This window comes from Lingula anatina, chromosome 7 (genome assembly GCF_051362555.1).
Source record: "Lingula anatina isolate TDL-2025a chromosome 7, LinAna3.0, whole genome shotgun sequence".
Lineage (NCBI taxonomy): Eukaryota > Metazoa > Brachiopoda > Lingulata > Lingulida > Lingulidae > Lingula > Lingula anatina.
The window spans coordinates 15,143,991-15,171,089 of NC_141773.1; the positions used below are offsets into that span (position 1 = coordinate 15,143,991).

The window sequence follows — 27,099 nt, forward strand, 5'->3', positions numbered from 1 at the left end:
ATTAAGTACGAATTGAAATGGACACAAGCATATATGTGCAATTACAAATAACGAATATTAAAAATAATAAGCTGATGCAGGCTAAACCTTATATTATGCATTACAGGTATAAACCTGTTCCGATTTCGATACACGCACGCACGCGCGCGCACACACAAACACACATATTCTCCGCCATGCGTTACCTGTATAGAACGTTTTCCTATCGCCACCTTGGCTTACGCGCCCTTCTACACTGGACTTTACTTCCGCGACGTACTTGGTCCCTTGATTAAGGTTAATAATTGATCCCGTGACTGCAGGATATTGAACCGTGGTCTTTCGCTTTGCTGATGGGTTGTTAGCACGCCAAAATACGATATCATACCTCTTGACCTTTCCCTCAACAGGCGGTCTCCAGGACACGTCGGCAAAGGTGGAAAACCCTTGCACTTGCACATTACTTACAGCAGGTGGTTCTGAAAAAAATTATGACAAGTGCATGTTGGCAGTAAGTCCTGCGTAAATACTCAATAAGCCAGTGAAAACAGGGCTACAGCAACCAGAAAGGAGATTCAACGGATGTATTAATTGCGTCTTCATAGTTATTTTAAAAATTAAAATGAACAATATTATTCAGAGATAATTGAGTCGTAATAGATTTATTTGAAATGGCTGTTTAATTTAACTTTTATAATCGTAACAGAAATTGCCAGGACTATGCACATACACAACCTGCAACAATGTTAACCACAAGGTTTTTTTCCCTTTTTTTAAACACTTAATGTACAATCCTGGGCTAATAACTAGTCAAGATAAAACAAGCGTAATCTGAACAAAACCACGGGTTCCTCTTGCTACCATTCTATCATTACCAAACAGTACAGAATGCTTGACAATAAGTTATTTACCTGTACTAAACAACGCCTCCTTGAAATCGTTATTCCTCGTTTCTTGAAAGACAGCCTTTACTTGTACCTTGTACTGTGACCCTGGAGTTAAAGGCTTAAGTATTGTTTCTAAGGCTTTAGAAGACGCTGTCAGGCAGGGTTCAGGTCTGCGAGCGTTCACTTCCCAACAATTGATTTCAAATGTGATGCCGTCATCATCCCTTTTATCTGGATAGGTCCAATAAATTTTTGCTATATTCGCTCCTGGGTTGACAGAAATACCCGTGGGAGGCAAAGGGGCTGTAAAATAACCAACAGGCAACGATAACAAAGTAACGATATCGCACAAATAAATGCTGTTCACTTATAACGTAAGAAGTACTTTACGCAGATGTATATCAATATGTCCCGCGCTAAATTGCTTTCAGCCCTGGAGGCTTAGACGTCTGGGATGCCCACTGAGGCTGCTAAACGATAGTTAAACACCCCCTATCAGCCTCAGCAGGCTTGACAGACATCTAAGCCGCCCAAGTTAATTGCAATTAAGCGAGAATCCCCTCGGAGATAGTTCGATCCAAAGTTAGTACGATAGGGTCTGGGAATGGTCTGTAAAATACGGACGTGTGTGAAGATTATACCTGTATTTAAAATGTGAGACCTAATGGCACTTCTCTTTGATCCCTTTATCGTCATGACGTCCATACGGTACCAAGTAGCAGGACGAAGACGAGTGTAGGTTGTGCAGAGTTCTTCTGTTACTTTTTCTTTTGTTTCATTGGTTGTCAAGTTAGTTAGAGTGACAACCATGTGATCATACTGGCCATCTGGCCTCTCCCATTCGATGTTGGCCGTTGAAGTAGATACTTGCGTGTGGAAAACCGTTGCAGGGGGTACAGGCTCTGCGAAAAATGTGGAATCAATTTTATATATTCCATCGGATGTAATGGCGTTCGGTTTGACTGTTATATACTGTACAATAATATACTGAACAAAAATATAAACGCACGAAACTAAAATGGTCAGTTGAAATGGATAATCATGAAATATGCCCAGGTTGATGGTTTATTTGTGAACTAATGGGTTTGTTTTGATCAATTATAGTGGTCTGGTTTCACTTGGCCGCTCCCCGTGAGTATACTCAAAGGTTCAGTTTTTACACCCATAAGACTAATGGAGCATGATGGAGTAGAGGTCAATCTGCAGGACCAATACACAGACACTCTCTACCGCCTAGGCAATAAAAGGACACACCAAAATGTGTATTTCTGCCACTTGTCAACATGCCACAGATGTCTGGAACCATGAGGGAGCATGCCATCAGCATGCTCAATGCTGGCTTGTCAGTAACAGAAGTTGCAGCATGCCTGAATGTGCATCATTCGTCTGGGAACACGCTTCAGAGACACTGGTAGCATTAGGAACCACCCTCATGCACCATGTCGCCCAACAAACACCTGTGGAATGTTCTGGATCTGAGTTTTCATGTTCCAGCTCTCTAGAATGTTCGCCAACTGCGAGTAGCACTCCAGGAGGAATGGGATAATATCCCTTAGGCCTCTGTTGACAACTTACTGATGTCCCTGCGCCGCTGGTGTTCTGCTCTGCACAAATTTAATGGTGTCTGTGAACTCAAGATGTTGACCCCCATGGTGTATTTGATGCCCTAACTCTTGGACTTTGCATTTTAACTTCCCCTAATGCTCTCAAAGTGATGTCTATTTGTCGATAAAAATATGCTGTTATTTTTGGCTATATACTCTAGTTCCATATATATATCTGTCATTCTTTGCTAGTGGTTACAAAATGTTGAATTTGACCGAAAATTTCAAACTCTCTCTGGGAAGCTGTAATTTTGCGATGTGATAGCTACACCATCACAGTTTATCATTTCATAAAAAGGGAAACAGCAGCTGCCCTTTTTAGGGCACACAGGAGAGTTGAACAGCTATACCCACCAAATCCAAGACGCGTTACCCTGGGTAATATATTTTGCACAAACTAATGAAAGTCTAATGGAATGTTTTCAGTTTTAGTTTAAATCATAAGGGGTTGTTGTCTCAATGCTTCAAAACTGGTTTTGAAGAATTTAATCCACATTTCATAATTAATAAAAATGGTGAATATGTGGGTCATGGTAACGTTATTGACGCGGGTCGAAAACTTTTTATAATCATGTAAATAATAACAATATTTTTGCTATTATCCATACACACTTCATTCATGAGGGGCACACCACTTTCACATGCTTTTAAAATGGAATTGACAAACACAGAGGAATAATTCACATATTTTATTTACTGCAACTCTGTCATATGGGACACACACTGAACAAAGTTGATCTAAAGAATGTTCCAGATTGTAGTTTTTTATCAGAACTATTATTTTTTTATTATTATTTTAACACAATAAAGTTCAGTTAAATACAAAATTTAACAAAATGAAGTTCAGTGTAACACAATGTTCATAATTATAACATTCTTCCTGACATATGTAGACCAATGGTGATATCTGTTCTGTGCTCACTAAGGCATCCACTCTTGGGATTCTGAAAAAAAATCACACAAAGAATCTGTTAACTCTGATAACGAACAATGGATAACCTAAGATCACAAATAGTTTATTGCTTATTCAAACAAAGTACAGTGCATTATGAGTGGCAAACACGCATTACTGAGACACATTTTCTTCACCCATTTTCGGTGCTTCATTGCGTAACGTAAGTGTTGCTAGTAATCCATTATTGCTGTTTTTACAGACGGTTAAATTTTAAACGCACGGAATACAGTGTAGCAGCTTAATTTAAGACAAAACTAAAAAAAAGTAATTCAATTTCGATGATTGAGTTTTCGAGAACAAGAGAACATGAATACGGTATCACCGCGTCACCATGTTCAATATGACCTTCAGTCCCCCATGTGAAACAGACGCAAAACGAAAGTTCAGACGAAGTCACCCTACTTATAGAATGGTAAAAATCAATCGGTACACAAATATGTTGAAACAATTGAAGAAAAATGAAACGAAACTCATTATTTCTCACCTTCATACAAAAAAGATCCCAATAAACAATCCTGTGACGGTTAAATCGAGGGAATTACACCTGTGCCCTGCATCCTATCTCGACAGCGTCATTGCGTTATGCGTTATCAGAATGGGCCACCCGCCAGTTTGAGCTGGTTTTTTTAGTGTGCAAAAGAAGCCATTCGTGTGTAAGACGTCATCAGTTAGTGAGTATGGAAGAAGATCGCTATCGATGTATAATTTTCACGCGGCATTTTAAAGTCGTCTGATAAAAATCGATCTCTGAAGTTTCAGCGTTGCGAACGTTATATTGGGACGCGGTGAAGAAAAATCGACCTTGCTGAGCAATAAATGTGAAATTCTTAAGAAAACTGATATTATCTTGGATTTCGTGACACAAACTAACCGACATACTACTTTGGACGATTGAACAGTTTTAATACGGAAAGATAGGATTAGATGAAATTTTCATCGGGGTGGGACACCGCATGTATCGTAAGTTAAGCTAATTTTGTGATCATTTTTCAGTGACTTCAAATAAATTTTTATTTAAATAACAATTTGCACATTCTGTTTATTATATCTTCTTGCAGTAGATGTATTTCCTGCTTCAATAATCCATTCAAACCCTAAACAAACTGTTCTTAAATAGAGGTAGGGTCAAAATTCCACAAAAAAGGACGCCATTTTGAGGGTTATTTCGATATATTTTCTGCTTTTTCTATTTTTTTGCTTTTATAACAACATCCTCCTTGCTCATGCAGCTTCTTTGATTTGTTATTGAAACATACACAACGATGTCATGAGAATTTGGTTGGCTATCTAAATTTAAATAACATTCTCGTTATGGCCCCCCTGCAGTGCACCACTAGCAAAGAATGACTGATATATGAAAACAAATCTACATATTCTTTCGTGCGTTTATATTTTTGTTCAGTATATATTTATTTACTTAATGTTACGGCAAATGTGAGATGTTGATTTTAACATGCCTGTAATTTGTATTTCATGCTCGCCTTCTGTTTTTTAATTTTGTCACCTGTGTCACGTGGTGACAGTTTAGGTAGGATGTCTCTCAGAGCCGTCTCACTGATGTGGTAGTTGGAATTCAAACCACATGGCTTGAAGTTCAATCAAGTCATGCCTGGCCTCTTTTACAGAACCTATATTTCTCTTTGTCGATCGAGGATCATAATGCTTTTGTTATCAAAAGCAGTTTTGTAGACGGGTATAAACGGCAGAATAATTAGCGTCACCAAGACTTACCAGTGATAATATCATTCGGACCACTTGTGTTTGATTTGTCTCCACAGTGGAAAGTGACTTCTGATCTATATGAAGAGCCTGGTCGGACATTATGAATGCTGGCGGTAGTCGCAGATACATCAGTTATAACAGGCAACTGTGAAGTTTTTGTACTATCTCCCTTAAGCCAATATTTTATCGTGATTTTGTCCACACCTGGTTCATTTACCTTGACCCATTTCACTGTCAATTCAGTCGCTGATGCTTCGTACCTAACGGTTGGTTTTGATGGTACTGAAATCAAGGTTCAATATACACATGTGGCTACATTCAATCATTTGTGTATTAGGTGATTCGTGTTAGGACTAAAGCAATAATGAGACGTTAAATCCAGTTTCATTTTCACATAGCATTAGCGAAACGTCGGCTTTTAACAGATTTATGAAATGTTGAACCTGGACTCAATTTAACAGACATAAGCACTGGGCACGTGTTTGAATTGTTTACTATTGTATAACGTTTTTATGTTTTCATAGCCCATAATAAGTTGTTTACCTGTATGTATCGCCAGCTTTACTGGTTCACTCTTGACCTCAAAGTCCGTCTGGAAATAACTGACACTTTGCACCACCACATCATAAACACATCCAGGCTGCCATTCCATCAAACTCATCCTCTCGGTTGAAATCTTTGTTTTGCTTTCATGGTGCCTGACTTGGTATTCCTCATCCTCGCGGCATTTATAAAGAATTTTATAGCAATCCTTTCTACCATTACATGTGAACTGTAATACAAGGGTTTTGCTGGATAGATCACTTTCAATGCTCGGTTTTTCAGGTTCTAGAAAAGATAAGGAAATAAATGACCATATATACCCATGTTTACCATGTTTTATTACCAAAGAAATCTAAATAAGATGTTCATTGCAAGTTTAACAAATGTGACATACTTGTCGCAACTTCGATGGTATCGCCTATCTCGTCTCTTGCACCATCTACCTCAGCGCATACTCTAAAGCGGTACTTCAATCCTGGCTGAAGGTCATCCAGTGTTTTCAAAAAACCTTTTACTATATCCTTTTTTTCACCACCGGACCACCATCGTGCGATATAGCCCATGTCTTCATCTACTGGTTGGTGATATAATGCGTAGTGTTTCACTTTTCCGCCAGGAGGATTCCAGTGAAGAAAGATTGAATTTGTTGTCACCACTAATCCTTCGTGTACAAATTCCGGGTTGCCAGGTGCTAGAAATTACATCAGACATTGTCCTTATATCAAAACTGAAGAAAACACAAGTATATGTGTGGATAAAATGTACATATCTTGACCTTTCTTCAATGTGTTAAGACTTGGACATAATAAGAGAAGGTTCCTTTTTATTTCCAAGGTTAAGACGAGGAAAGTGTGGCATACCCATCTGTCGTGAATATTTAGATAATGTCAAAGAAGAAAATATGTGACCCATTAACCTTTTCACTGAAAAACTGGTACTAACCTATCGTAATTTTTTTTGAAATCTCCTTGCTTGTTTTTTCATTGCTGACTGCCACAACACTGAAAACACAGGTTTCTCCCTTCTCAATAGTGTGCACGTTATATATGCAGGTCGTTGTGTGGAATGTTTTAATGTCAGCTCCCATTGCGACTTTGATGTCATATCTACCAATATCACCGTCTGGTTTTTCCCAGGTAAGTCTGTTGGATGACGAATCCCACATTAGACCGTGGACTGGTTCTGGATCTATGAAGAAAGAAAAACGGGGATGGGTACATTACGTACTATGTTAGCCTCTATGAATGTAAAATTCCATCGTTTACACATTTCTGCCCATTGGTATGACGATAAAGATATGTTTTCAAGATGTTTAGTCCAATCATTTATCCAGTGAACCCCGCAATTGCTCGTGTGGTTTTACAATGTTGCATAACTGACACCACAGTGGATCAACAGCAGGCGATCACTAGTTTACAAAGACGTGCAGCAAATCGCTACATTTAGAATAGAAAAAAAAAAATACAAAAAAAATGGAAAACTGGTTTTAGCTGTAGACAATAACGTGTGTCCAATTAGAAACAAAATAAACCCGCAGTCATAATCTTGCTGATGAAATAGGTCCATTTGCAAAAGTAAATAAACAGATAAATAAAATAAATTTTAAAAAAGTCTTGCGTACTTGTTGCTCCTGTGCAAAACACCTCTTTGCTTGTAGAGTGGCCTACTTTGTCTTTCCATCCAGTTACTTGCAGAGAGAATTCGTACTTTCTGCCAGGGACTAACCCAGTAACTTTCAGACTTTGATCTTTAACCACCCTATCATTGTGGTATTCTTCGGAGGTTCCGAAACGACGATATTTCACCGTATATGACAAAGAACCGGCTGTGATAGATTCCGGTGCATCCCACTTCAAATGTATCGAGCGTGTGGGTAATTCGCTTTGGATCTGTCGGAAATTTTTAGGACATGGAAGATCTGAAATTAAAATTAACGTCCATTTCCCTGCTATATAACAGTTCACTTAAAAAATTAAATATATATACATATGTGTGTACATAGTTTATTGTCCTGACTTATTTATTCCAGAGAAACACCTAAAATACATCATGTCATACCAAAATATTATTATGGTTCTAGTTAACGTGTGTGCAATAATTCAGCTTTAATAATGTTAGTCAACCGCCATTGCTGTACATGGTTTTAAAACTTGTTTGAAGAAAAACTGTTCCTACCTGTGGCTTCCACAACCTGAGAAGGGTCGCCTCTTATGCCATTGCTTATAGCATACACTTTATAGTTATATAGTACACCAGGCGATATGTTATCAATGATACAATTTGGAGTACTTGTTTTTAGTAGTTGTCTTGTGGTTCGGTCCTCTCTTTCGTATTCTATTTCATATTCACTGACATTGCCTTCACTAGCACCCCAAGACAGAGAAATTGATTCTGCTGTAGTCGACTCTTCTTTTGTCACTTTCCCAGGTTTACCCGGCTCTGGATAAAAAAATAATATAAAACATCACTGATCCAATACAATATTCCAAATTACTATATGCATACTATACATGTTTATATACACATACGTGCCTGTGTATCGGAATATCTACAAAATAATAAAAATATTCAGTAGCCCCTGATTGAAAGTAAATTATATGTACATGTCAACATTAAAATACAGTATAAATACTCCAGAATTACTATTACATTATGTCTCTCAAAATCACTGAGGGTAACTTTTATGTAAACATTGTGTTGTTTCATGCGATGTATACAATATACTAAAGGTAAAACAACAATGCTCACTTGTTGCCTGTGTCAGCTGTTGTGGCTGGCTAAGATAACCGTGAGTTATCGCAAAAATTCGGATTTCATAATTTGTGCCAGGATCAAGCTTTTCTACATTGCACTTGCTTTGTACAGTTTCGATTTGTTCATATCTTGCATTGCGTGATTGTTCTTCATCGTAGTCGAGTATTTCTAGATTTTCTTCTGACGTCGGCTCATCGCTGGCACTTCCCTGTAGAAGTTTTTTTGTCTGCGTTTCTGTATTACTGTCGTCTTGGCTGTCGGTGGAAGTTACTTGGACATTTCTATACATAATAGAATATTTATGGACAGCTCCTGCAGCTGGCATCCACTGGAAGTATAAATCTTTGGTACCTGCTACAATGGTGCCTGGTACAATGGTGCCGGGCATTGCGGGGGCTGTCAAGTAGGAAAATTATGAATGCGTTAAGAGGAATTAAACTCTGAACATATACTTAAAAGTGCACTGTACTTTACCTTTACCATGAGGTTAACTAACAACAGAACTTTTTAGGATACTATTTTAATGAGCCACGTGTAATAAGGTAAAACTAAAAAAGAATCGCACTGTCCTGAGGAGACTATGAAGAATAGTGCCCTGTGAGAGGAAATGGGATCCCGACGTGAAGCGGATTTTTTTCACTGATCACTATTCTTCATAGACCCCGAGGTACTTTGCACTATTTGCTTTACTCTACCGGTTGTCCTCCAAGGTACCGTATGAAGAAAGGTAACTTTCACCTTTGAATAGCTAAACTTACATATCTAGATCTACATCTACAAATCTACTTCCCTTCAAATCATCATACATGTCATACACGCCCCATATCCCATTGTTACGAAATGCCGCAACCAGTCGTTCAAGGAAATCTTTCTAAACAGTCCGTGATAACTGATCAATTAGAGCTTTAGAATTAACTTCAGCTAATAGTCCACGGTAATTGTGCATGGTCATATGACCAATAGATCCCTTGTACAAACCACAAGATCATTATTTGAAATAGCCCGTGGTGACTGACCAATCAGTAGCCTGTAAGTCTACACGAGATATAATAATCCACAATATTAACAAGACATTAATAATTACAGATACAACTCAGATCTGACATAGTGAATATGACTGAAAAACTGAATGATTTACGTTATCGCCACGTGATGTTACAGGCGAGGTCGATGCGGGGCAATTTAATTTTCACCTGAATTAAGGATGAAAACAACGAATTACCGGAGAATTTATTACAGAATTTCCTCAAAAAAGAGATGCGGTTTAACGAGGGCATAAACTTTGATCGAGTGCACAGGATAGGAAAGATAATAAATGGTAGACATCGACCGATAGTAGCAAAATTTTCGTCCTTTCGAGATCGGGAGATGGCGAGGAAAGCCGCGCAGCGCACTTTAGTTGGCAAACCCTTTGTAGTAAACGAACAATTTCCGAAGGAGATCAATGAAAAGAGAAAGCTTTTGATGCCCCATTTGAGAGCAGCAAAAAGGGGTGGAAAGAAGGCTGTTTTGGTGGTGGATAAATTATTCAATGACGATCGTGAGTTTATCCCCCCGACATGCATCAGAGCACGGCACGTGGAACTAGTACTACTCAGCAAGATGTGATTCATGCCACGGGTCAACAACGCGCTCGCAGCCTGTCAGACCGTGCCGAGAGAGGAAGACGAGGGAGACCTCGCTAGGCGATCTTGCAGTACACCCGTCACATGGAATATTAATAGAGCTAACAACTTGAAATGGTAGAAATTATCAGAGTAAACTGTCAAGGTATGGGGAGTTTTGAGAAGATAAAAGACGTCTTTCAATATTTACGAAACTTGAAATGTAATATCATTTGTTTACAGGATACACATTTTACTTATAAAAAAGAAGTTCAGATAAGGAATGAATCAGTTCTTATACTTCAAACGCTCGAGGCGTAGCAATTCTACTACAAAATAACATAAATTTTAAATTGCTACAGGAATTCAAGGACGAATCCGGGAATAAACTTATTCTGTAATTTGACGTTGATGATAAAATAGTAACATTTGCAAATATCTATGGTCCTAACACTGAAAGCCCCCCATTCTTTGAAAACCTTCTCAAAAAGATCGATGAAATGGACAGTGAATTCCAAATAATCTGTGGAGATTTTAACCTGGTTCTGAATCCAGATACTGATTACTATAACTATTCACGGATAAATAACCCAAAGGCAAGATTAAGTGTTTTAAATATGATAAAAGAAAACGGCTATGTAGACCCATATAGAGAACTATGGCAATGTGTCTAATATCACTTGGCGAAAAACAGGCCTACCCAACTACCAGACTCGGCACCTAAGGATCCTGAATTAACCGGTATATCGGACAACGCTACCCGTTTTCAAGGTGTGTGTCAGATCGCATTTCGGAGTATCATACCCCAGAAATAATTTTGTAGCACGACTGCGGGCTCATCCACGCTCGGCTGAACAACCTTTAACTGTACTCTTTACTTTAGAGTACTCTATTTTATTGTCTCTATGGGGATATATGGGGACTTTACGACATTCGGTTTGAATGTTTTAACCACTTTTGATAGGGCTTTTTTGCATTGTATTAGATTAATGTGGTAGTCTAAGGTGCATCTAGGTGGCTTTCAAATTTATGCACCCGGTTTTAAAATCATATAGCGATTTTACGACAATCGTTTACTATCCAATCAAGGTGACAGCCGAGCATGCCAGGGCTCATCCTGTCGGTGTTCTGGCTGATACTCCGAAATGCGATCTGACACACACCTTGAAAACTTCAAGTAAAATTTGACAGTTTTAAGAGAGGAAGAGGACTTTGGAAATTTAATAATTCCCTCCTATATGACATGACCTATGTCGAAAAAATTAATGAATCCATACGAGATTTTAAAAAAGAATATTGCATTCCTATATATAATCTTGAAAATATTGGCAACATTCCTGACCAGGAATTGCAGTTTATGGTGAATGATCAGATGTTTCTAGAAATTTTGCTTTTACGTTTAAGAGGCACGACTATTTCGTATGCATGTTTTAAAAAGAAAAAAAATACAAGAGGTAGAAAAAGGGCTTATGAAAGAAATAGAACAATTAACAGAAGATTATGAAAATTGTGATGCCCGTCTTCAACTAGAATTAGAAAGGAAAAAACAACAGTTAGTTGAGATTAGAAGTGCAAGGTTAAAAGGTAGTATTATTAGATCGCGCGGGAAATGGTTGACTGAGGGGGAAAAACCAACAAAATATTTTTTTAGCTTTGAAAAAAGTTTTACAGAAAAAATTATTCCCCGACTATAGGTTGGTGATATATTACTGAACAGAATGAAATCTTAAAAGAAACAAAAAAGTTTTACGAAAAATTGTACTCAGAAAATACACAGTGTGCTGATATTGACTGGCAAACAAATTTAAAAGATTTTAATGTACCAAAACTGACTACAGATGAGAGGGAAAGCCTAGAAGGCCCAATAACTAATGTTGAAGCCAAGATATTCCTCACAAAAATAAGAAATGATAAAAGTCCAGGCTCGGACGGATTTACTGTGGAATTCTTAAAGTTTTTTTGGGCGAAAGTAGGGACCTTTGTCATACGATCTTTAAATTATGGTCTTACACATGGGCAGCTCTCTGTCACCCAAAGGGAGGGAATCATAACATGCATCCCGAAGGAGGATAGACCAAAACAATTTTTAAAAAATTGGCGCCCTATTACACTACTGAATACCGTTTACAAGATTTTCTCAGGTGTCGTATCAAGTAGAATAAAAACGATATTGGGTAAACTGATAAGTTAAGAACAGATTGGTTTCTTAAAAGGGAGATACATAGGGGAAAATACTCGTTCAATCTATGATCTCATGCAATATACTGAGGAAAATCATATACCTGGAATATTACTTCTAATAGATATTGAGAAAGCATTCGATAGTATATCTTGGAACTTTCTAAATCAAGTTCTTATATTTTTTAATTTCTGTCCAGACATAATAAATTACATTAAAACTTTTTATAAAAATATTACTTCAAGAGTAAATCAAGGAGGTCATTTATCCGAAATGTTTCAACCACAGCGTGGCCCGAGACAAGGTGATCCGATATCACCATATTTATTTTTGTTATGCTCTGAAATTCTTTCAGTAAGCATAAAGAATAACCCTCAAATTAAAGGAATACAAATTGAGGAAAACGAATACAAGATATCGCAATATGCAGATGACACGTCCATAATTTCGGGTTTAAAAATAAACTATGACAAAACTCAGGTTATTTGGATAGGGAGAAAAAATTCAAATGAGAAACTGTGCAAAAATTGGACTTTAATATGGGGTGCAACGTCTTTTAAATCATTAGGTATTAAATTCTATGTTGAACTAGATACTATATGTGAAAGGAATTATCGGGAAAAAATTGAAAGTACTGAAGGATAACTTAAACTATGGGAAAGACGAATTTTGACCCCCGTCGGCAGAATTACAGTAATTATCTCATAATATCGAAATTTAACCATCTTTTTATTTCACTGCCTAACCCATCTAACCAAATAATTAAGGAGCTAAAAAAGCTAATCTTTGGATTTCTTTGGAAAGGTTAGCCGGATAAAGTAAAAAGGGAAATAGTATGTGAAAAATAAAAGATGGAGGACTAAATATGATAAACGTAGAAGCTTCAATAATGGCATTAAAATTAACTTGGGTGAGACGGTTGATAAATACGGAGGGTATTTGGCAAAATATCCTTTTGCATAGATATAAATTAGATGCTAAACTGTGGTTATGAACATTTGCGCTTCTGTCAAACAGACACACAGAATTTATTTTGGAAGGATGTTTTTTAGCTTGGCGGGAATTGTTGAAAAAAAAAAGAACAAATGACCGAGTTGAATAAAGTCCCATTATGGTACAATAACTCTCTGAGTGTAAATAAAGAGACGCTGTTCCATAAAGAGATGTATGACAAAGGATATAGACAAGTGAACGATTTTTACAATACAATGGTATTATTGCGACAATAAATAATATGTACAGAAAAAATGACAATCCGCATAAAATCAAAATGTACGGTCCGTGGCAACCAGAAAGTATACGGGTTATTGTTACACATACAAGGGGCTCAAAAGAAATGTTCGACATATTAAATAGCTCGAATACTATGGGTGCTTTCCCAGAGAGTTAGATCGATCTAAAGATTAAGTTTTAGATCGACCTAACTCCCTGGGGGTTCACGCTAAATTGCAGTCAGCCGAGCGGACACCATAGTTAATTACCCCCTTACAGCTTTTAGTAGGCGGGACAGACGCTTAAGCCGACCAAGCTGACAGTAATCTAGTGAGACTGCTCACAGGGATAGATCGATCTAAAAATCTATGGAAATGGGGTGTAAGCCTATTTTTGAGGAAAAATGGTCAAATATTTTTACTTCTCGGGATCATAATTTTTGGGAAAAATTATATAAGAAAACCAATATTGTCAGTAAAGGACACAAAAATGCTGTGGTTCCAGTTTCGAATCTTCTATAGAATCCTCACCACAAATAACTTTGTGTATAAAACTGGCCTATCTCAATCACCTATGTGTACATTTTGCCATGAGGAGGTAGAAACTATATACCATATACTTTGGGATTGTGTTATTGTACAAAAGTTCTTACGCCAAGTAGAAGCATGGTTAATTTCTTGTAATATATATTTAAATTTCAGTAACATACAGTTTATTTTAATTGACATTAATGAACGTAATGTATCCAATATAATTATGACTATACACATTAAGTTTTTAACATACAAAACAAAATGTCAGAAAGACGCACTGTCACTCACAAAACTTCAACGTTATTTAGAAAATATTTACAAAATCTATAAGCAAAAATACATTGTATCTCAAGACGTAGAAAAATTCAATGTTATATGGCAGAAATGGATAGGTATATATGGATTTGTGTAGTTGCATGTATACAAATTATTGACTGTAATTTTTTATTAGTTAAATCCTTGTGGACTTTGTTATTGTAATGAGTATTGTGTGCTTGTAAAATTTATCATGTACTTGCTTTTTTCTATTGCAATAATAATAATAATAATAATTATAGATACCTGTAAAAGCAACACACGTGGCACATTCACTCTTTTGTCCATTGCTTAAAATAGCTGAAATGCTGCAGTTGTACTCAGTCCCAGGCCCTAACCCAACTATTTTGGCAGTCCTTCGGCTGCACTCGACATTCACGGGACTACGCCCAACCCCCTGGGCGTCATAGATTACTTCAAAGTGATCAATGTATTCTTGTGGCATTTCCCATTTCAGCTTAACTGATGTTGCCTGCCTTTTCTTGTTCACCTGTGACCATATCTGTTTGAAGTTTGTTGGCGCTGACGGATCTAAAGAGATAAACGTGCATCAATGGCCAGGATAGGATATGCATTCCGACATGATAGACTGTCACAGTGAATATACAGTTTTTTTCTTAAGAACGCAAGAAAATATGCATATTAAATAGACAGAGTGGATTTCCTTAGTATATATGTATCTTAGTTATAACGAAAACAGACTTACTGGTCCATATTGTGCGTTTGCTTGTATCACTCTTTAGTAGTTCCCCTTTATGGTCCGTTACACAGGTTGCGACTTTTACATCGTACTTTGTGGCAGGTAATAAGTTCATCATTATATATTTACATTCCGTTGTTGTTTCAGGGTTCATGGCGTTGATGCCAGCTTGTTCGCAAGACACTTCATAACTACACAATGCTTGAACCGGATCCCAACTAATGGATACTGACGTTGTTTCAATGCCCATTCGATGAAATAGTACGGGTTTGGATGGCGCTGCCAAAGTAAAGTGTATAGTAAAAAGTTCAATACACTTAAATAACTAGAAAAACTACTTATGTAATTATATAAAAATTACATTTAATTATAAATGTAAAAATTACAGTGGTGAATACAAAAAGTAATTTCGAATGCTGCATCATGCGTTTATCGATATCGACGCGGCGCATTGGTGATGAAATTTGTAACCTTTAATTCTGTGAATGCAAACAAACATACCCGTTGTAAATTTCATTACACATGGGTCACTTTTGTCATGATCCGTTACGACGAAAGCGTGCAGGTCATATGTAGTTCCAGGGGTGACGGTAAGTGGCGGTGATGGACTCTCTTTTGACGTCAACATTTTCAGATCTTTCTTACTGTCAGTTGGGAAATAGTCAAAGGACATGTGTTTGAATACTCCGCGTGGCCTTACCCAACACACCACATATGCACCTTCGTGAAAGTTTATGGTGATGAATTCGGCTTTTGGAACTTCTGGAACTGAAGGCAAATAGTGTTAATTCGTACTATCGTATTATATATTCGTACTATCTTTATGGAAAAACCTTCAAGATACAAATTTCCTTGAACACTTCCTTAAATGCATTCATGTTTAACCAAAGAATACCACAGCTAACTTTGAAACTTATTTTTTTTACCGCCAATCACTATCAGATGAAATGCATTCAACACCTATAATCAAGCTTGTTAAAAGCGCAAACATTTAACAGAATGTTATCTGTTATGAACCTGTGCTTGTTTGGCATTCCATGTAGCTGCTCTTCATGCCTGCTTGTGATGTGGTGAAGACCAGACAATGGTACATCATGCCGGGGGTCAAATTTTCTACTTTGTACCTGGTGATGTTTGGTTTTAGTTTATGGGAAGTCTCATTGCCATATGTGTCGCTGATGATCAGTGTATATCCTTCAATATCGCCTCTACTTGCCTCCCATTCTAATGTCAATGTTGTTGTTTCACTTAGATCTTTTAAACAAGAGAAGTGCAATGGTGGCTCTGGGTCTATACAACGAAAAAAAGGTCATTAGACCAGGTGCTAAATTGACGACATAACTATTCCTATATATATGGCACAGGCCCAGCCCCAATCTAGGCATATTCTAAATCCACTAATCACAATAGGGCATAATGCATTAATTGTTAAAAACAGCACAACGTCATATATTAACTAATTTACAGGTAAGAAGACGGTTACCGGCAGTTTGGAGTTTCACATGTAAGTGCAGGCCTGATTGCCGTATAACTTGATCAAAAAAGCAGATGAAATGAAATATTCCATTTAAACTATTAGCAAATTCAATGCTGCTTTGTATCTACATGTAGCCCACTGCAAAGGACAGGAACACAAACTTGCCTGTATCTGTAAATTAGTCTCTAACCTGTAAATTAATTACATGCACCTGACTTAGTAAATTCTGCTTTTAAAAATGCAAATTATGCTCAATTGCATATATGAATCTGTCTGAATAGCGACTGGTGACCTTGTTATATTATATGATTAATTTCCCATATTAAAAAAATTGTATCTACTTACAAGACTACTGGTAACCGTTTTTTTACCTATAAATTAGTTAATGTATGAAGTTGTGCTGCTTTTAACAATTAATGCATTATGCCATATTGGGGTTAGTGGATTTAGAATATGCCTGGATTGGGGCTGGGCTTGTGACATATATATATATATATATATACATATATATATATTATAATACTAATTTTATAAATTACAGTACAAACCTGTAAAACAATCGAAGTTCGCGTGTTCACTCTCTATTTTCCCTTTGGACAGGGTACGGATCCAACCGGTGTAATGGGTGCTCGGTTGCAGATCGTTTAATACATATGTATTCCCTGCACTAAGCTGTTTATTTGTTCCAGTGTCAGTACCATCCTTCTTGCAAAAGATCTGGTATCTTTCAAACTTCCCTTGAGGAAGGTCCCACCACAATGTTATCGTGTTCTTGGTGACAGTATACCAAGGGCTCGGCAGTGAGGGTGGCGCAGGAGCTTAAATTGTGTAAATAGTTAACCACAAGAACAAGAAGTAACGTTTCCCATAATGTATTTGGATAACACATATACTCCACGCTTAAAGGATCTTCCGACTGTGTTCAGATCGAATGTTTTAACATATAAAAGACTGGCATATCTATATCATAAAGTGTCAGAACATACAAGGCGATGTTTGGTTGTATAATTAAGCAATTAAACCCCCATTTTACTATGACAAGAGACTAAAGCATTAGATTTTAATGTTTGTTTGGCTTTAATTGTAATTGCTTCAATAAAAAAAGCTCAAATATACAAAAGACACAGTATACAATTGTAGTCTAATAGAGTATTTCGTGGTGATTCAAATTTCTGTTTGTAAACTTACCTTTTTGTAGATGGATATAACATGGTTCACTTTTTTTTTCAAAACTGCAAGATCGAATTTCAATTGTGTAGTCAGTGCCAGGGACAATTTTATTGATCACCACATCTGGTTTGGGTGATTTTATGCTTTGTTGGTATGATTCTTGATCTTCTTGCTTGACCGCAATGTTGTACCCGTCAACTCTACCAGATGGTTGATCCCATTTGAGGGTAAAAGTCTCTATTCCTTCTGTCACGTGGACTTTGCCTTTACTAACCATGTCAGGGACTGGGGAAAAAACAATGAGCGGTTATACAATCATATTTATACATATAACAGTTATAACATATAACCGTTAGCTTTATCATGTAAAATTATTTAGATAACACTTGATAGAATCATTGTTACTCCGTAAAAGGGGTAAAGTTGGTTCTAAAATTTAACTTTTCTTTTAACTATACTTTAATATATTTTCAACGTATGCACGCACCTGTAACAAAAGTTGCCGTCCGTCCTTGGCTTGCTAAACCGTTCACCAGCGTAGCGATTTCTACAAAAAATTTTTCTCCCGGTTCCAATTTGTCCAGAGCAAACACACACTTGTCTGTGTATTCATCGATTTTATCCTGTTTTTTGTATTTCCAGTGAGAAACCCTAAAACTTTCCCAATTCCCGGGTGGGGGTTCCCAAGAAAGAGCTGCAGGTATTTCCTGTGTTTGTACCTCGATTTCACCGACCTCTTCTGGATCTGTAAGGTGACACAAAATATTATAAAATTACACTGGTTTTCGTCTGTAAAAGTAAATTGATAACTTATAACCAAAAATTTACAACGGGATACATACATGTATTGTGATTATAGTAAGTTAAGATATAAATACAGGAAACACAAACATCTAATGGATATTGTAACCCTTATTTATCATCTAAATACCGAAACTAACTATGCATCTAACTATTCAATAATAATCTGTGCGGATTTAATGAAAAACAATTACAAATATAAATATCGGCGTTTATATTTTTTCGATGCAATGTATAAGCATAGGAGTCTCAAAGCTTTAATCATCAATTTAACACCGTTCTACTCTGAGGTGAGATAGCAATCGGTATGAGGCGTAACTTCATCTCTGAACAAAATTTCTTCACGAAAATTGGTATTGTGGACTGCAAGTGTATGAGCTATAATCCCGTGCCAGCGTTTTTGATAATTGCTTTTGTCTTGGAGTTGTAACCCTCTAAAAACAGATTTTGATGGAACAAAGGTATTATTTTGCTTAATTAATCAACGATATCAACAATCTTAACTAGACTTTTAAGAAAAATTGCTGGGAGGGTTTAGTAGTGCTAACTGGTGTCTTTGAATCGGCGTTAAAACGGTGATCGTGGGTGCTCGGGTAAAAGGGAAATTCGAGAAACCGATTCTACAGTTTTTACCAAATAAAATTGCAATTATGACGTCACCCGTCACTACACTCTGGAGTGCATTTCGCTGGTTCTGAAATAAGGATACAAATAACATTATGGTCTTTGTTTTAGAATTATTACTACCATGGCTCTGATGTAAAACTGCTTTTGGGGAAGAGTCTAGAGTATTTACTGGGAAATGTCTTCGGTGAGAAAATTGAGATTTCCCCAACCATATTCAATGCAGATACATAAATGTATATCATTACACATTCACACGACACTAGGAGACACCAAGGGGCTCATGATTTAAAACCCACAGCAATATAATGGTTACATATGGCACAACTCCTTTATTATGTTAAAGTCATAACAGTTTAATTAATCTTATTATCAGGTAGGTGATTTCAAAGTCATATTTGACCTGATCAAATATGCTTTTATTGCATTAACAAAAATAAATAAATATGTATCAAAGCCCGTTTCATCAAAATGATTAAAATAATTTTTTCTCAGAATATATCTTCTGAAGAACCTGTAAAACGAGAAACCATACGTTTTGGGAATTATAGACCAATATCATATTCACCATAAATAATTGACATATAGACATATAGAGCTAAATGCATCATATCTATGACCATAATTATTGCAAATGACCCATCGTAACAGCTGACAAAATATGCTTTTCAAACACATAATTGGCTATATTTTTGTAAATTGAAGTCCAATTGCCATAATTTTTTTTTTTAGAAAATATGAATCAACACGAAGTCCCCATGTCACTCTCACCGACCTCAGAAATGTTCACGTCAACTGCGATGTCTGGCTATTTGATAAGATATTTTGATAACTGAATTAGAACATTTAAATTAAAAGCGCATTTTGTAGCTGAAGCTAGAGCGATTAAGATCAAACACCATCACATTGCTTGTAACATGGATTAACCTGTAATTTGTATAAACATTTCAATTCTCACAGTATTAAATATAAGGCACCCCTTAAAATAAAACATTTACACTTTAATTGATCTGACGAATGGAAATTATTCACCTGTAACTTTGTACATGGTTTCTTTCTCACTATGAATCCCATTACTTTTTGCTTGCACTGATAAAGTGTACTTGGTGCCCGGCTGTAGGTAATTAATGGTATATGTGCACGTGTCGCATGGAACCTCTTTGAGACCGGTGTCACCGCTGCCATCACTCCAAGAGACCAGATACGTCTGCACTTGTCCCAACGGTTTCGCCCATGTGACATCTATACTGGTACAGGTGGAATCAGCCGCCATTTCTGTAGGTTTTGCGGGGTCTGGAGAGAATAATGAGAAACACGCTGTGCATAGGCAGTAACAAAAATGTTTGGGAAATTTAGAAAATCAAAGAATGGATGATAGAATATGCGTGTATGTATGTTCTTTTCTGGTACATTAGCCTTAAAGTGGCACTTAATTTGGTGCAAGATAGACTTACGTGTGTATATGTCTGCCTGGACCTGTTTCCCCTGTATATAATTTGATTCGGCACTTTCCTGTATCCCGACGGCTGGTGGGTATTCACAAAACTAATAAAAAAGAAAATGTTAATTTTATACCATAGGTACATCGATAAAGTACTGTAAATTGGTCAACTGTACAATGTATCATTTGTTTTCATGACTCTTTTCAACCCTGAAATGTTTTTTTCATTTCTTCCTTGAGGAGCATACAGCAAAAGAAGCAATACGTTTGGGACTATCAGCCACAATTACCAGCATTCTACAAGAAGAGCCACTGGTTCTATAAATGTAGTTTGCCGTTGCATAAAATACGGCATATAAAAATATTTATGATTCGTCTATTGTTATCATTTTGCGCATGGCAATGTCATTTTTTTACATATGTTATTTGCCAGGAAATATTGCTGGCATTTCTTTATTTAATACATACCTTGTTATCAGTGCAACAATCCGCTGTAACAATTACAGTGTACTTGGTGCCTGGTGTGAGACCGTATAAGATACAACTTTCTTTGTGAGAGGGTACTTGTCGGAATGCTTCATCCTGGCTTCCTCTGTAGAACACAGTATACCTATCAACGTTGCCCTTTGGCTTAACCCACCGTATTGGGATGCTTGTCGTAGCATCCAATTTTGCCAGTCTTTCTTTTTGCAGTTCCACTTTCTTCACCTTACCAGGGTCTGAAATATAAATGTAAGATTAATTTTTGATGCACGTGCGGGTGTGAAACATTTACATGTACCGGACTACTAAAACGCATCGGCAAAATATGCAAATGCTATAATTTCAAAATATCACAGGCAGCAAGATCATCCAAGTGTTATGCAAGATAAAATTTTGTTAACTCAAATATGGCACTGGCCTAAACTAAAGAATAGTGTATTGTACTGACACGTTTGAATCAGAATATAATTGCAAACAATTCCTCGCAATTGGAAATTGTGTTCACCAAAACATTACACTATTGAATTCATCCACTCACTTGTAAGAACAGTTATTTCAATAAAATTACTTTCGGTGTGAGAAGCATCCGTGTTTATTGGTCTTTCCTCAGTTTCCATTTTACTGTTTCAATTTTCTATCTTGATAATTGGTGACAGTTTTCAATTCCTCGTGATTGGTGATTGACATGAATATATCTTCGTGATTGTTGATTGACCTGTTTTCATTCTTCGTGATTGTTGATAGAGGGGGGGGGGGGGGTAGGCCTATTCCCTACCTTCTTTTTTGGACTCCATTGTACAGTGGTAAAAGTTCTTCAATTGCTATGAAAATTTTTAATCATACTCTGTATGGTGCTGTTATCTGCTGGTGCTATCGGCAACTAATTAGTTTGCCTTTGTTTCTGAGTGAATCAACGTCTAAAATCACTATTTCTGAAAATATTTGCGTTTTGCTAAGGGTGGGCTAGGCAATGCACAGCACACTTCTTAGTACGTGTGTACAACAGAATTTAAAAAAAAACCCTAGCGATATTTGGTCAGGAGTTGCTTGAAGCATAGCACAGCGTTGCTGTCTATCGGCATCAGGCCGTTAGTTTGTCAATTATCGCGAATTACCCACGAATCGCGAACCCATTCATTTTCCTATGGCAATCTAGCAACTCATTAAAATGCACGCATGCGCAGTGGGCTAGACGTGACGTCATGCAGTGCATTTCTGGGGATGAGTCACATCTGCACTTCAGCATGAATCTGAAAGCCAGAGATTTGGGGAGTGGTTACCACACCCTACAACTGCTAATAGCGGTCAATAATACAAACAATTCATTTAATTCAATGTTTTAGCAAAGAAGGACGACACACCACCTCTTTATGCGTAAATAACACGAGTAATATGAAATACATCACATATATAACTATATAATCTGATTACAGGACAGGCGTTTGATGAACATCTACCTATACCTACAGTCGCGTTAACCTACATTCGTTATTATTTTAATCATTAAAATTATGAAACATATGTTCCAACGGGTATAAAATGTGTAAATTTTATACAATGAGCATTCCGCTCCGCTATTTCTGAGAAGAACGAGATTCTACATTAAAACCTAACCCACCCATGGAGTGTCCCTGGTAGAAGGTCTTTCACTTGGGTATCAGTCTCTTTGCCTGTTATAACATCAGGAATTGCACGCGATATCGTGGTGGTTTTCGAATGAGTCCCACTCTTGTTAGCGTGGGGGGAGTAAATTCTGCATTGCAAAACGAATGAGGTCACATTTCCCTTGCCCACCATACCGGTTAATGTTAGCCCCCTGTCATATCTTGCAAATCTACCAGATGACTTTTTCAGAACAAATAAACTGGGCTCAGGTGGCTCTGAAGATGACATTTAAAAATACATAAATCGATGATACCTAGAATGAATTGTATATCTAAAGGAATGAGTTATCTAATCGTTCCATAAACCTGGTTAAATTCGGGATGCAAATCAGTACCCCAAAGGAAAGGGCGTTCCCCACAAAGTGCATGCATTCGCATTTGGTATGTATGGGATAGCAAACAAACCTCAAATCTTGAACATAACAACGAATTATTATCGTAATTATGTCCAAGCTCAAATGTACATTTTATGCACGTAACTCCATTTATATATCTTGCAATAAGGTGTATTCGCATAGAATCTTCTTGATACTGTATGTGGTGTCTACGAAAGAAAAAATAAAAATATGAAACAAATGCCTTATACTAACATGTAGCTATGACTATTTTTGACGGCTGGCTTGTTCTGATAACCCCTTCCTCTTTTTCCAACACAGTAAAGATTCGGACTTGATACACAGAACCGCACTCTAAATGTCGCAAACACACTGTTCTCTCTTTCTCTTTGCCGACGTCTGCCTTCACAACGTGCCCTGATTTATCAAACACAAAATTCCCATCGGTTCTCTTCTCTACCGTTATTCTAAACCCCGAGTATTCCCCCTTGAGCGGCCCATTCCACTCCAAGTTTACAGTGACCGTATCATCATCCTCAATGGTTTCATGATGGATTCGTATTTCATCTGGACTAAACACCACACCTAAAATTAGAAAAGAATTTTGCATGTTAACTGAAAATGAGGAGCGTTAAACCCCTTGTTGTATAGGCTGTGGATAAATACATGTACATGTATGTATGTATTTATGTATGTGCCGGCATTGGGGTATGTACAACGTGTCGTGTCATTTTGTTTGTTACCAGCAGTGCGGTACTTCTCGTAATTCTATGATCTTGTGTGATTTCCTTGACTGCTTTCTTTATTTATTTAAAGTATGTCTAGAATCCACCAGAGGCATAGTATTTAGTGCCTAACATGCTGACAAACCTTCCAGCATTTCTTTTAATGGACGGGACATCATCCGTGTAAAGTGCTCCACTTCCTCGGACTTGTTTCTCTCCCAAAGGCGCACCATGAACGCAGCGTCTCTGTGAAATTTGTCGACCTCCTAAACCATGACCGAAATAGGAATGTCAATATATAATAAAACCGTACAGGTAAAGATTTTTACCAAAATAGTAATAAGTATAAATTTCTTATTTCACTGAAGTATTTGACGCAAAGATTAAAGGGATAATAACTCTTCGTATGAAATCTATATTTCACAATAAAAACATTGTGAATAACTCATAGAAATATAATATATTCTGTTTTACGACGAAAACAGCAGTTATAGCTATTATTCTGATATCTGAACTTGTCTTCGGATCACGTGACCACCATTGATGGCTATACTCTGTCATAATCTCTTAAGAGATTTTAACAAAAAAAAAACAAACTTTTTAGAAAAAAACCAGGGGCTAACTTTGAATGTAAAAACGGATTCATTAACCATTGGTAAGTATCGGAAAATTGTTGTTTACTCCAGGAAAATTCATTTTTTGGCCAAAACGAAGAGTTATTATCCCTTTTATATTGCTTTTAAAACCAAAGAATGACCTTTCTTAATCAACATTTACACTGCATCAATAAAACTATTTTACGTACTTTTTTCTTTGGATAATTTTATAATAACGATCGGTGCTCACCTTTGGCACATGTCTTTGTTCAGCAAGAAGACAATCGCTTTCTAAATTAACCTACAAAGTTATATTAAGTGAAGCATTATTTTTATATTGATATTGATTCACACAATATCTTGAAGTGAATAGCAATACAGCAACAAATATTATACATTTTTACACCTATCGATGTCCTCTAATTCTAAGTATCTGAGTATAGTTTGCCTTTTTCGAAAGGATAAAGTGGTATTAGTGATGTTAGGGGGCCACTGTCCCGCTCCCCATGTATCCACCAAATAGGTACGACCTCTCCCTCCAAACCAACCCCTTATCTAAAGATAATTACCTTTCTTAGGGCATTATTGATAAGTTTTGTGGTATCATATTTGAGTCGAAGCATCACCGTCCCGTCAACGATTTAAAAAATGAGACCTTATAACTGAGTCATTGCGGTAGTTGTATCTTTTATCGCATTAAAATAAGGAATTACGTCGTGTGCAGGTCAAGCGAATAATAAAGCTAAGCCATTATACCTGTTTAGGACCCTCAACAATTTTCTAACATCAACTATTCAAAATAACACATTTTATATGTAAATTCTACACAAAAGTAGTCAGCTACACACACTGGACAAAAGAAGTGTCACCCCCTAACTCAGAGTAATAAAAGTAGGCAGATCTTGGGTACTTATAATGCCTGGTCTACTTATAATGTGACTAATGAGTATAAAACCGCTATACCATGGCATTGTATTGTTTGTCTTGTACATGTACAGCAAATGTTATTCCTGTCTTCCTCCAATATGGCAAGATACAAGCAATTATTTAACAGTTATAGGTGCAAGTTATTAACCTGAAGAGGCGGAATATAAGCAATGTCAGAATATCGATACAATTGAATTGTTCAGTCAGAACCGTGCAGAGGGTCTGGTCTTGGTATAGAAACACTGGATCAAGAGACAAATTGCCTCTGATGGGTCGTCCAAGAAAAAATACTATCCGTGAAGACCGACGACTGATTTTGATGTCCAGGTTGTCAAAGTTCGACACTGCTTGTCAGTTGACAACACAGTGGAACAATTTCACACATAAGAATGTGTCTGTGAAAATTGCTAGGCGTCGGTTACATGCTCAGAGAGTGTACAGCAGGTTAGCAAGTCTGAAACCTCCTATATCGTTACAAAACAGGCAACTTGAGTGAACTAGGGTCAACAGGATCTGGAACTAGACAGTTCATGACAATTGGTCCCATATATTTTTTCTGATGAGTGTCGCTTTGGTCTGACCTCTGATGACAGACGGGTACTATGCTGGCAAACTGCTGGTAAAGCATTTGACTCACATGCACTGAATTTTCGAACCCGGAGCAGCATATTCATCATGGTGTGGGGCTGCATCAGCATCCATGGCTTGGGCGAATTGATAGTGGTTAATGGAAACATGAATCACTAGAAATATATCGATGTTTTGGAGTCAGGCTTGCTACCATCTATTACTAACATGTTTGGTGACAGGAATTATCCATTTGTTCACCAGGATGACAATGCTCCTTGTCACAGGCCCAGAGCAGTTGATGATTGGTTTGACCAACAGGACATTCGCAGGGTGGTGTGGCCTGCCCAGAGTCCGGATGCAAACATAATAGAAAATTTGTGGAATGATATGCCAAAACTTTTTACAAATGTCCGTCTATCCAGTAGAGAAACTCTGTTATATTCAGTGTTTCATGCTTGGGCCAGCATAAGCCCTGAACGCATCAGACAATTATATGAATCCTTGCTTCGTAGACTGGCACCTATTATTAGGTCAAGTGGCTATGCCACTAAGTACTAATTTTGGACTTGAAACTGCATATTTTGGTAGAATGTATATTTTGTTCTCATTTTGTGATTTTTTTGTGAAATTTGATGTTAATAAAATGATACCAGGAGCATATCATTCCACAGTCATTTATCTCCCCCATAGTATTGGGTCAGTAGGGGTGACACTTCTTTTGTCCAGTGTGTGTATGTCAGACCTAAATATGAGACTTAATCAATAAAAAAAATAATAACTGTCTCGTATAGTAAATCTAGCTCGTGTTTGGATGAATGCACTTCTGCAATGCCACCGTCTTTATTCCCTGAGGAATAATATTATATTATATTAAGAAAAGGACGAAAACATGTCAGTAGTCTTTATACTGTTATGAAACTGTAATAATCACTACCGTACGTGCTTCAATCATCCCTTCTAAACAAATTTTACATCAAAATCACTTTGCGTCACTGATTATTAAATTTTAGCAGTCTAACAACATAGCCAAACACCAAACGGTTTTTTGTGCAACAAATCCCAAACTTATGCTTTTGTAGTGGTCTAAAAATTGTTGGACCAATCCTGTCTGAGGCTTTGGAGTAGGTCAAACTCACCTCCCCTTCACCGTCCGGCGGACGTCGTGGCACTGGGTCATTGTTACCTCCCTGTCATTGTAAAGAAAGCATTTACATAAAATATAATAAATGTTCACACTGTCACTGGTCATTAATTATCGAATATTTTAAACGAAGTATGTTTCCCAAACATGACATCATA

At 37.1% G+C, this 27,099-nt stretch overlaps 1 protein-coding gene across 1 annotated transcript in view; it reads right to left on the bottom strand.

The window, feature by feature from the left end:
- Window positions 1-27,099, bottom strand: part of LOC106152208 (tenascin-X-like) — a 66,915-nt gene that overhangs the window by 4,028 nt on the left and 35,788 nt on the right. The window contains exons 4-27 of the mRNA XM_087018069.1: window positions 26,937-26,987; window positions 24,554-24,604; window positions 23,853-23,973; window positions 23,238-23,567; window positions 20,969-21,219; window positions 20,514-20,604; window positions 20,092-20,352; window positions 18,122-18,379; window positions 17,653-17,919; window positions 17,013-17,282; window positions 16,005-16,277; window positions 15,489-15,755; window positions 14,994-15,266; window positions 14,534-14,818; window positions 8,439-8,840; window positions 7,866-8,129; window positions 7,312-7,608; window positions 6,633-6,878; window positions 6,085-6,381; window positions 5,691-5,975; window positions 5,157-5,429; window positions 1,508-1,768; window positions 891-1,169; window positions 186-458 (exon numbers count right to left, since the gene is read on the bottom strand). Coding sequence (XP_086874195.1) covers window positions 186-458; window positions 891-1,169; window positions 1,508-1,768; window positions 5,157-5,429; window positions 5,691-5,975; window positions 6,085-6,381; window positions 6,633-6,878; window positions 7,312-7,608; window positions 7,866-8,129; window positions 8,439-8,840; window positions 14,534-14,818; window positions 14,994-15,266; window positions 15,489-15,755; window positions 16,005-16,277; window positions 17,013-17,282; window positions 17,653-17,919; window positions 18,122-18,379; window positions 20,092-20,352; window positions 20,514-20,604; window positions 20,969-21,219; window positions 23,238-23,567; window positions 23,853-23,973; window positions 24,554-24,604; window positions 26,937-26,987 — 5,926 coding nt within the window. The remainder of the gene's footprint in view (window positions 1-185; window positions 459-890; window positions 1,170-1,507; window positions 1,769-5,156; window positions 5,430-5,690; window positions 5,976-6,084; window positions 6,382-6,632; window positions 6,879-7,311; window positions 7,609-7,865; window positions 8,130-8,438; window positions 8,841-14,533; window positions 14,819-14,993; window positions 15,267-15,488; window positions 15,756-16,004; window positions 16,278-17,012; window positions 17,283-17,652; window positions 17,920-18,121; window positions 18,380-20,091; window positions 20,353-20,513; window positions 20,605-20,968; window positions 21,220-23,237; window positions 23,568-23,852; window positions 23,974-24,553; window positions 24,605-26,936; window positions 26,988-27,099) is intronic.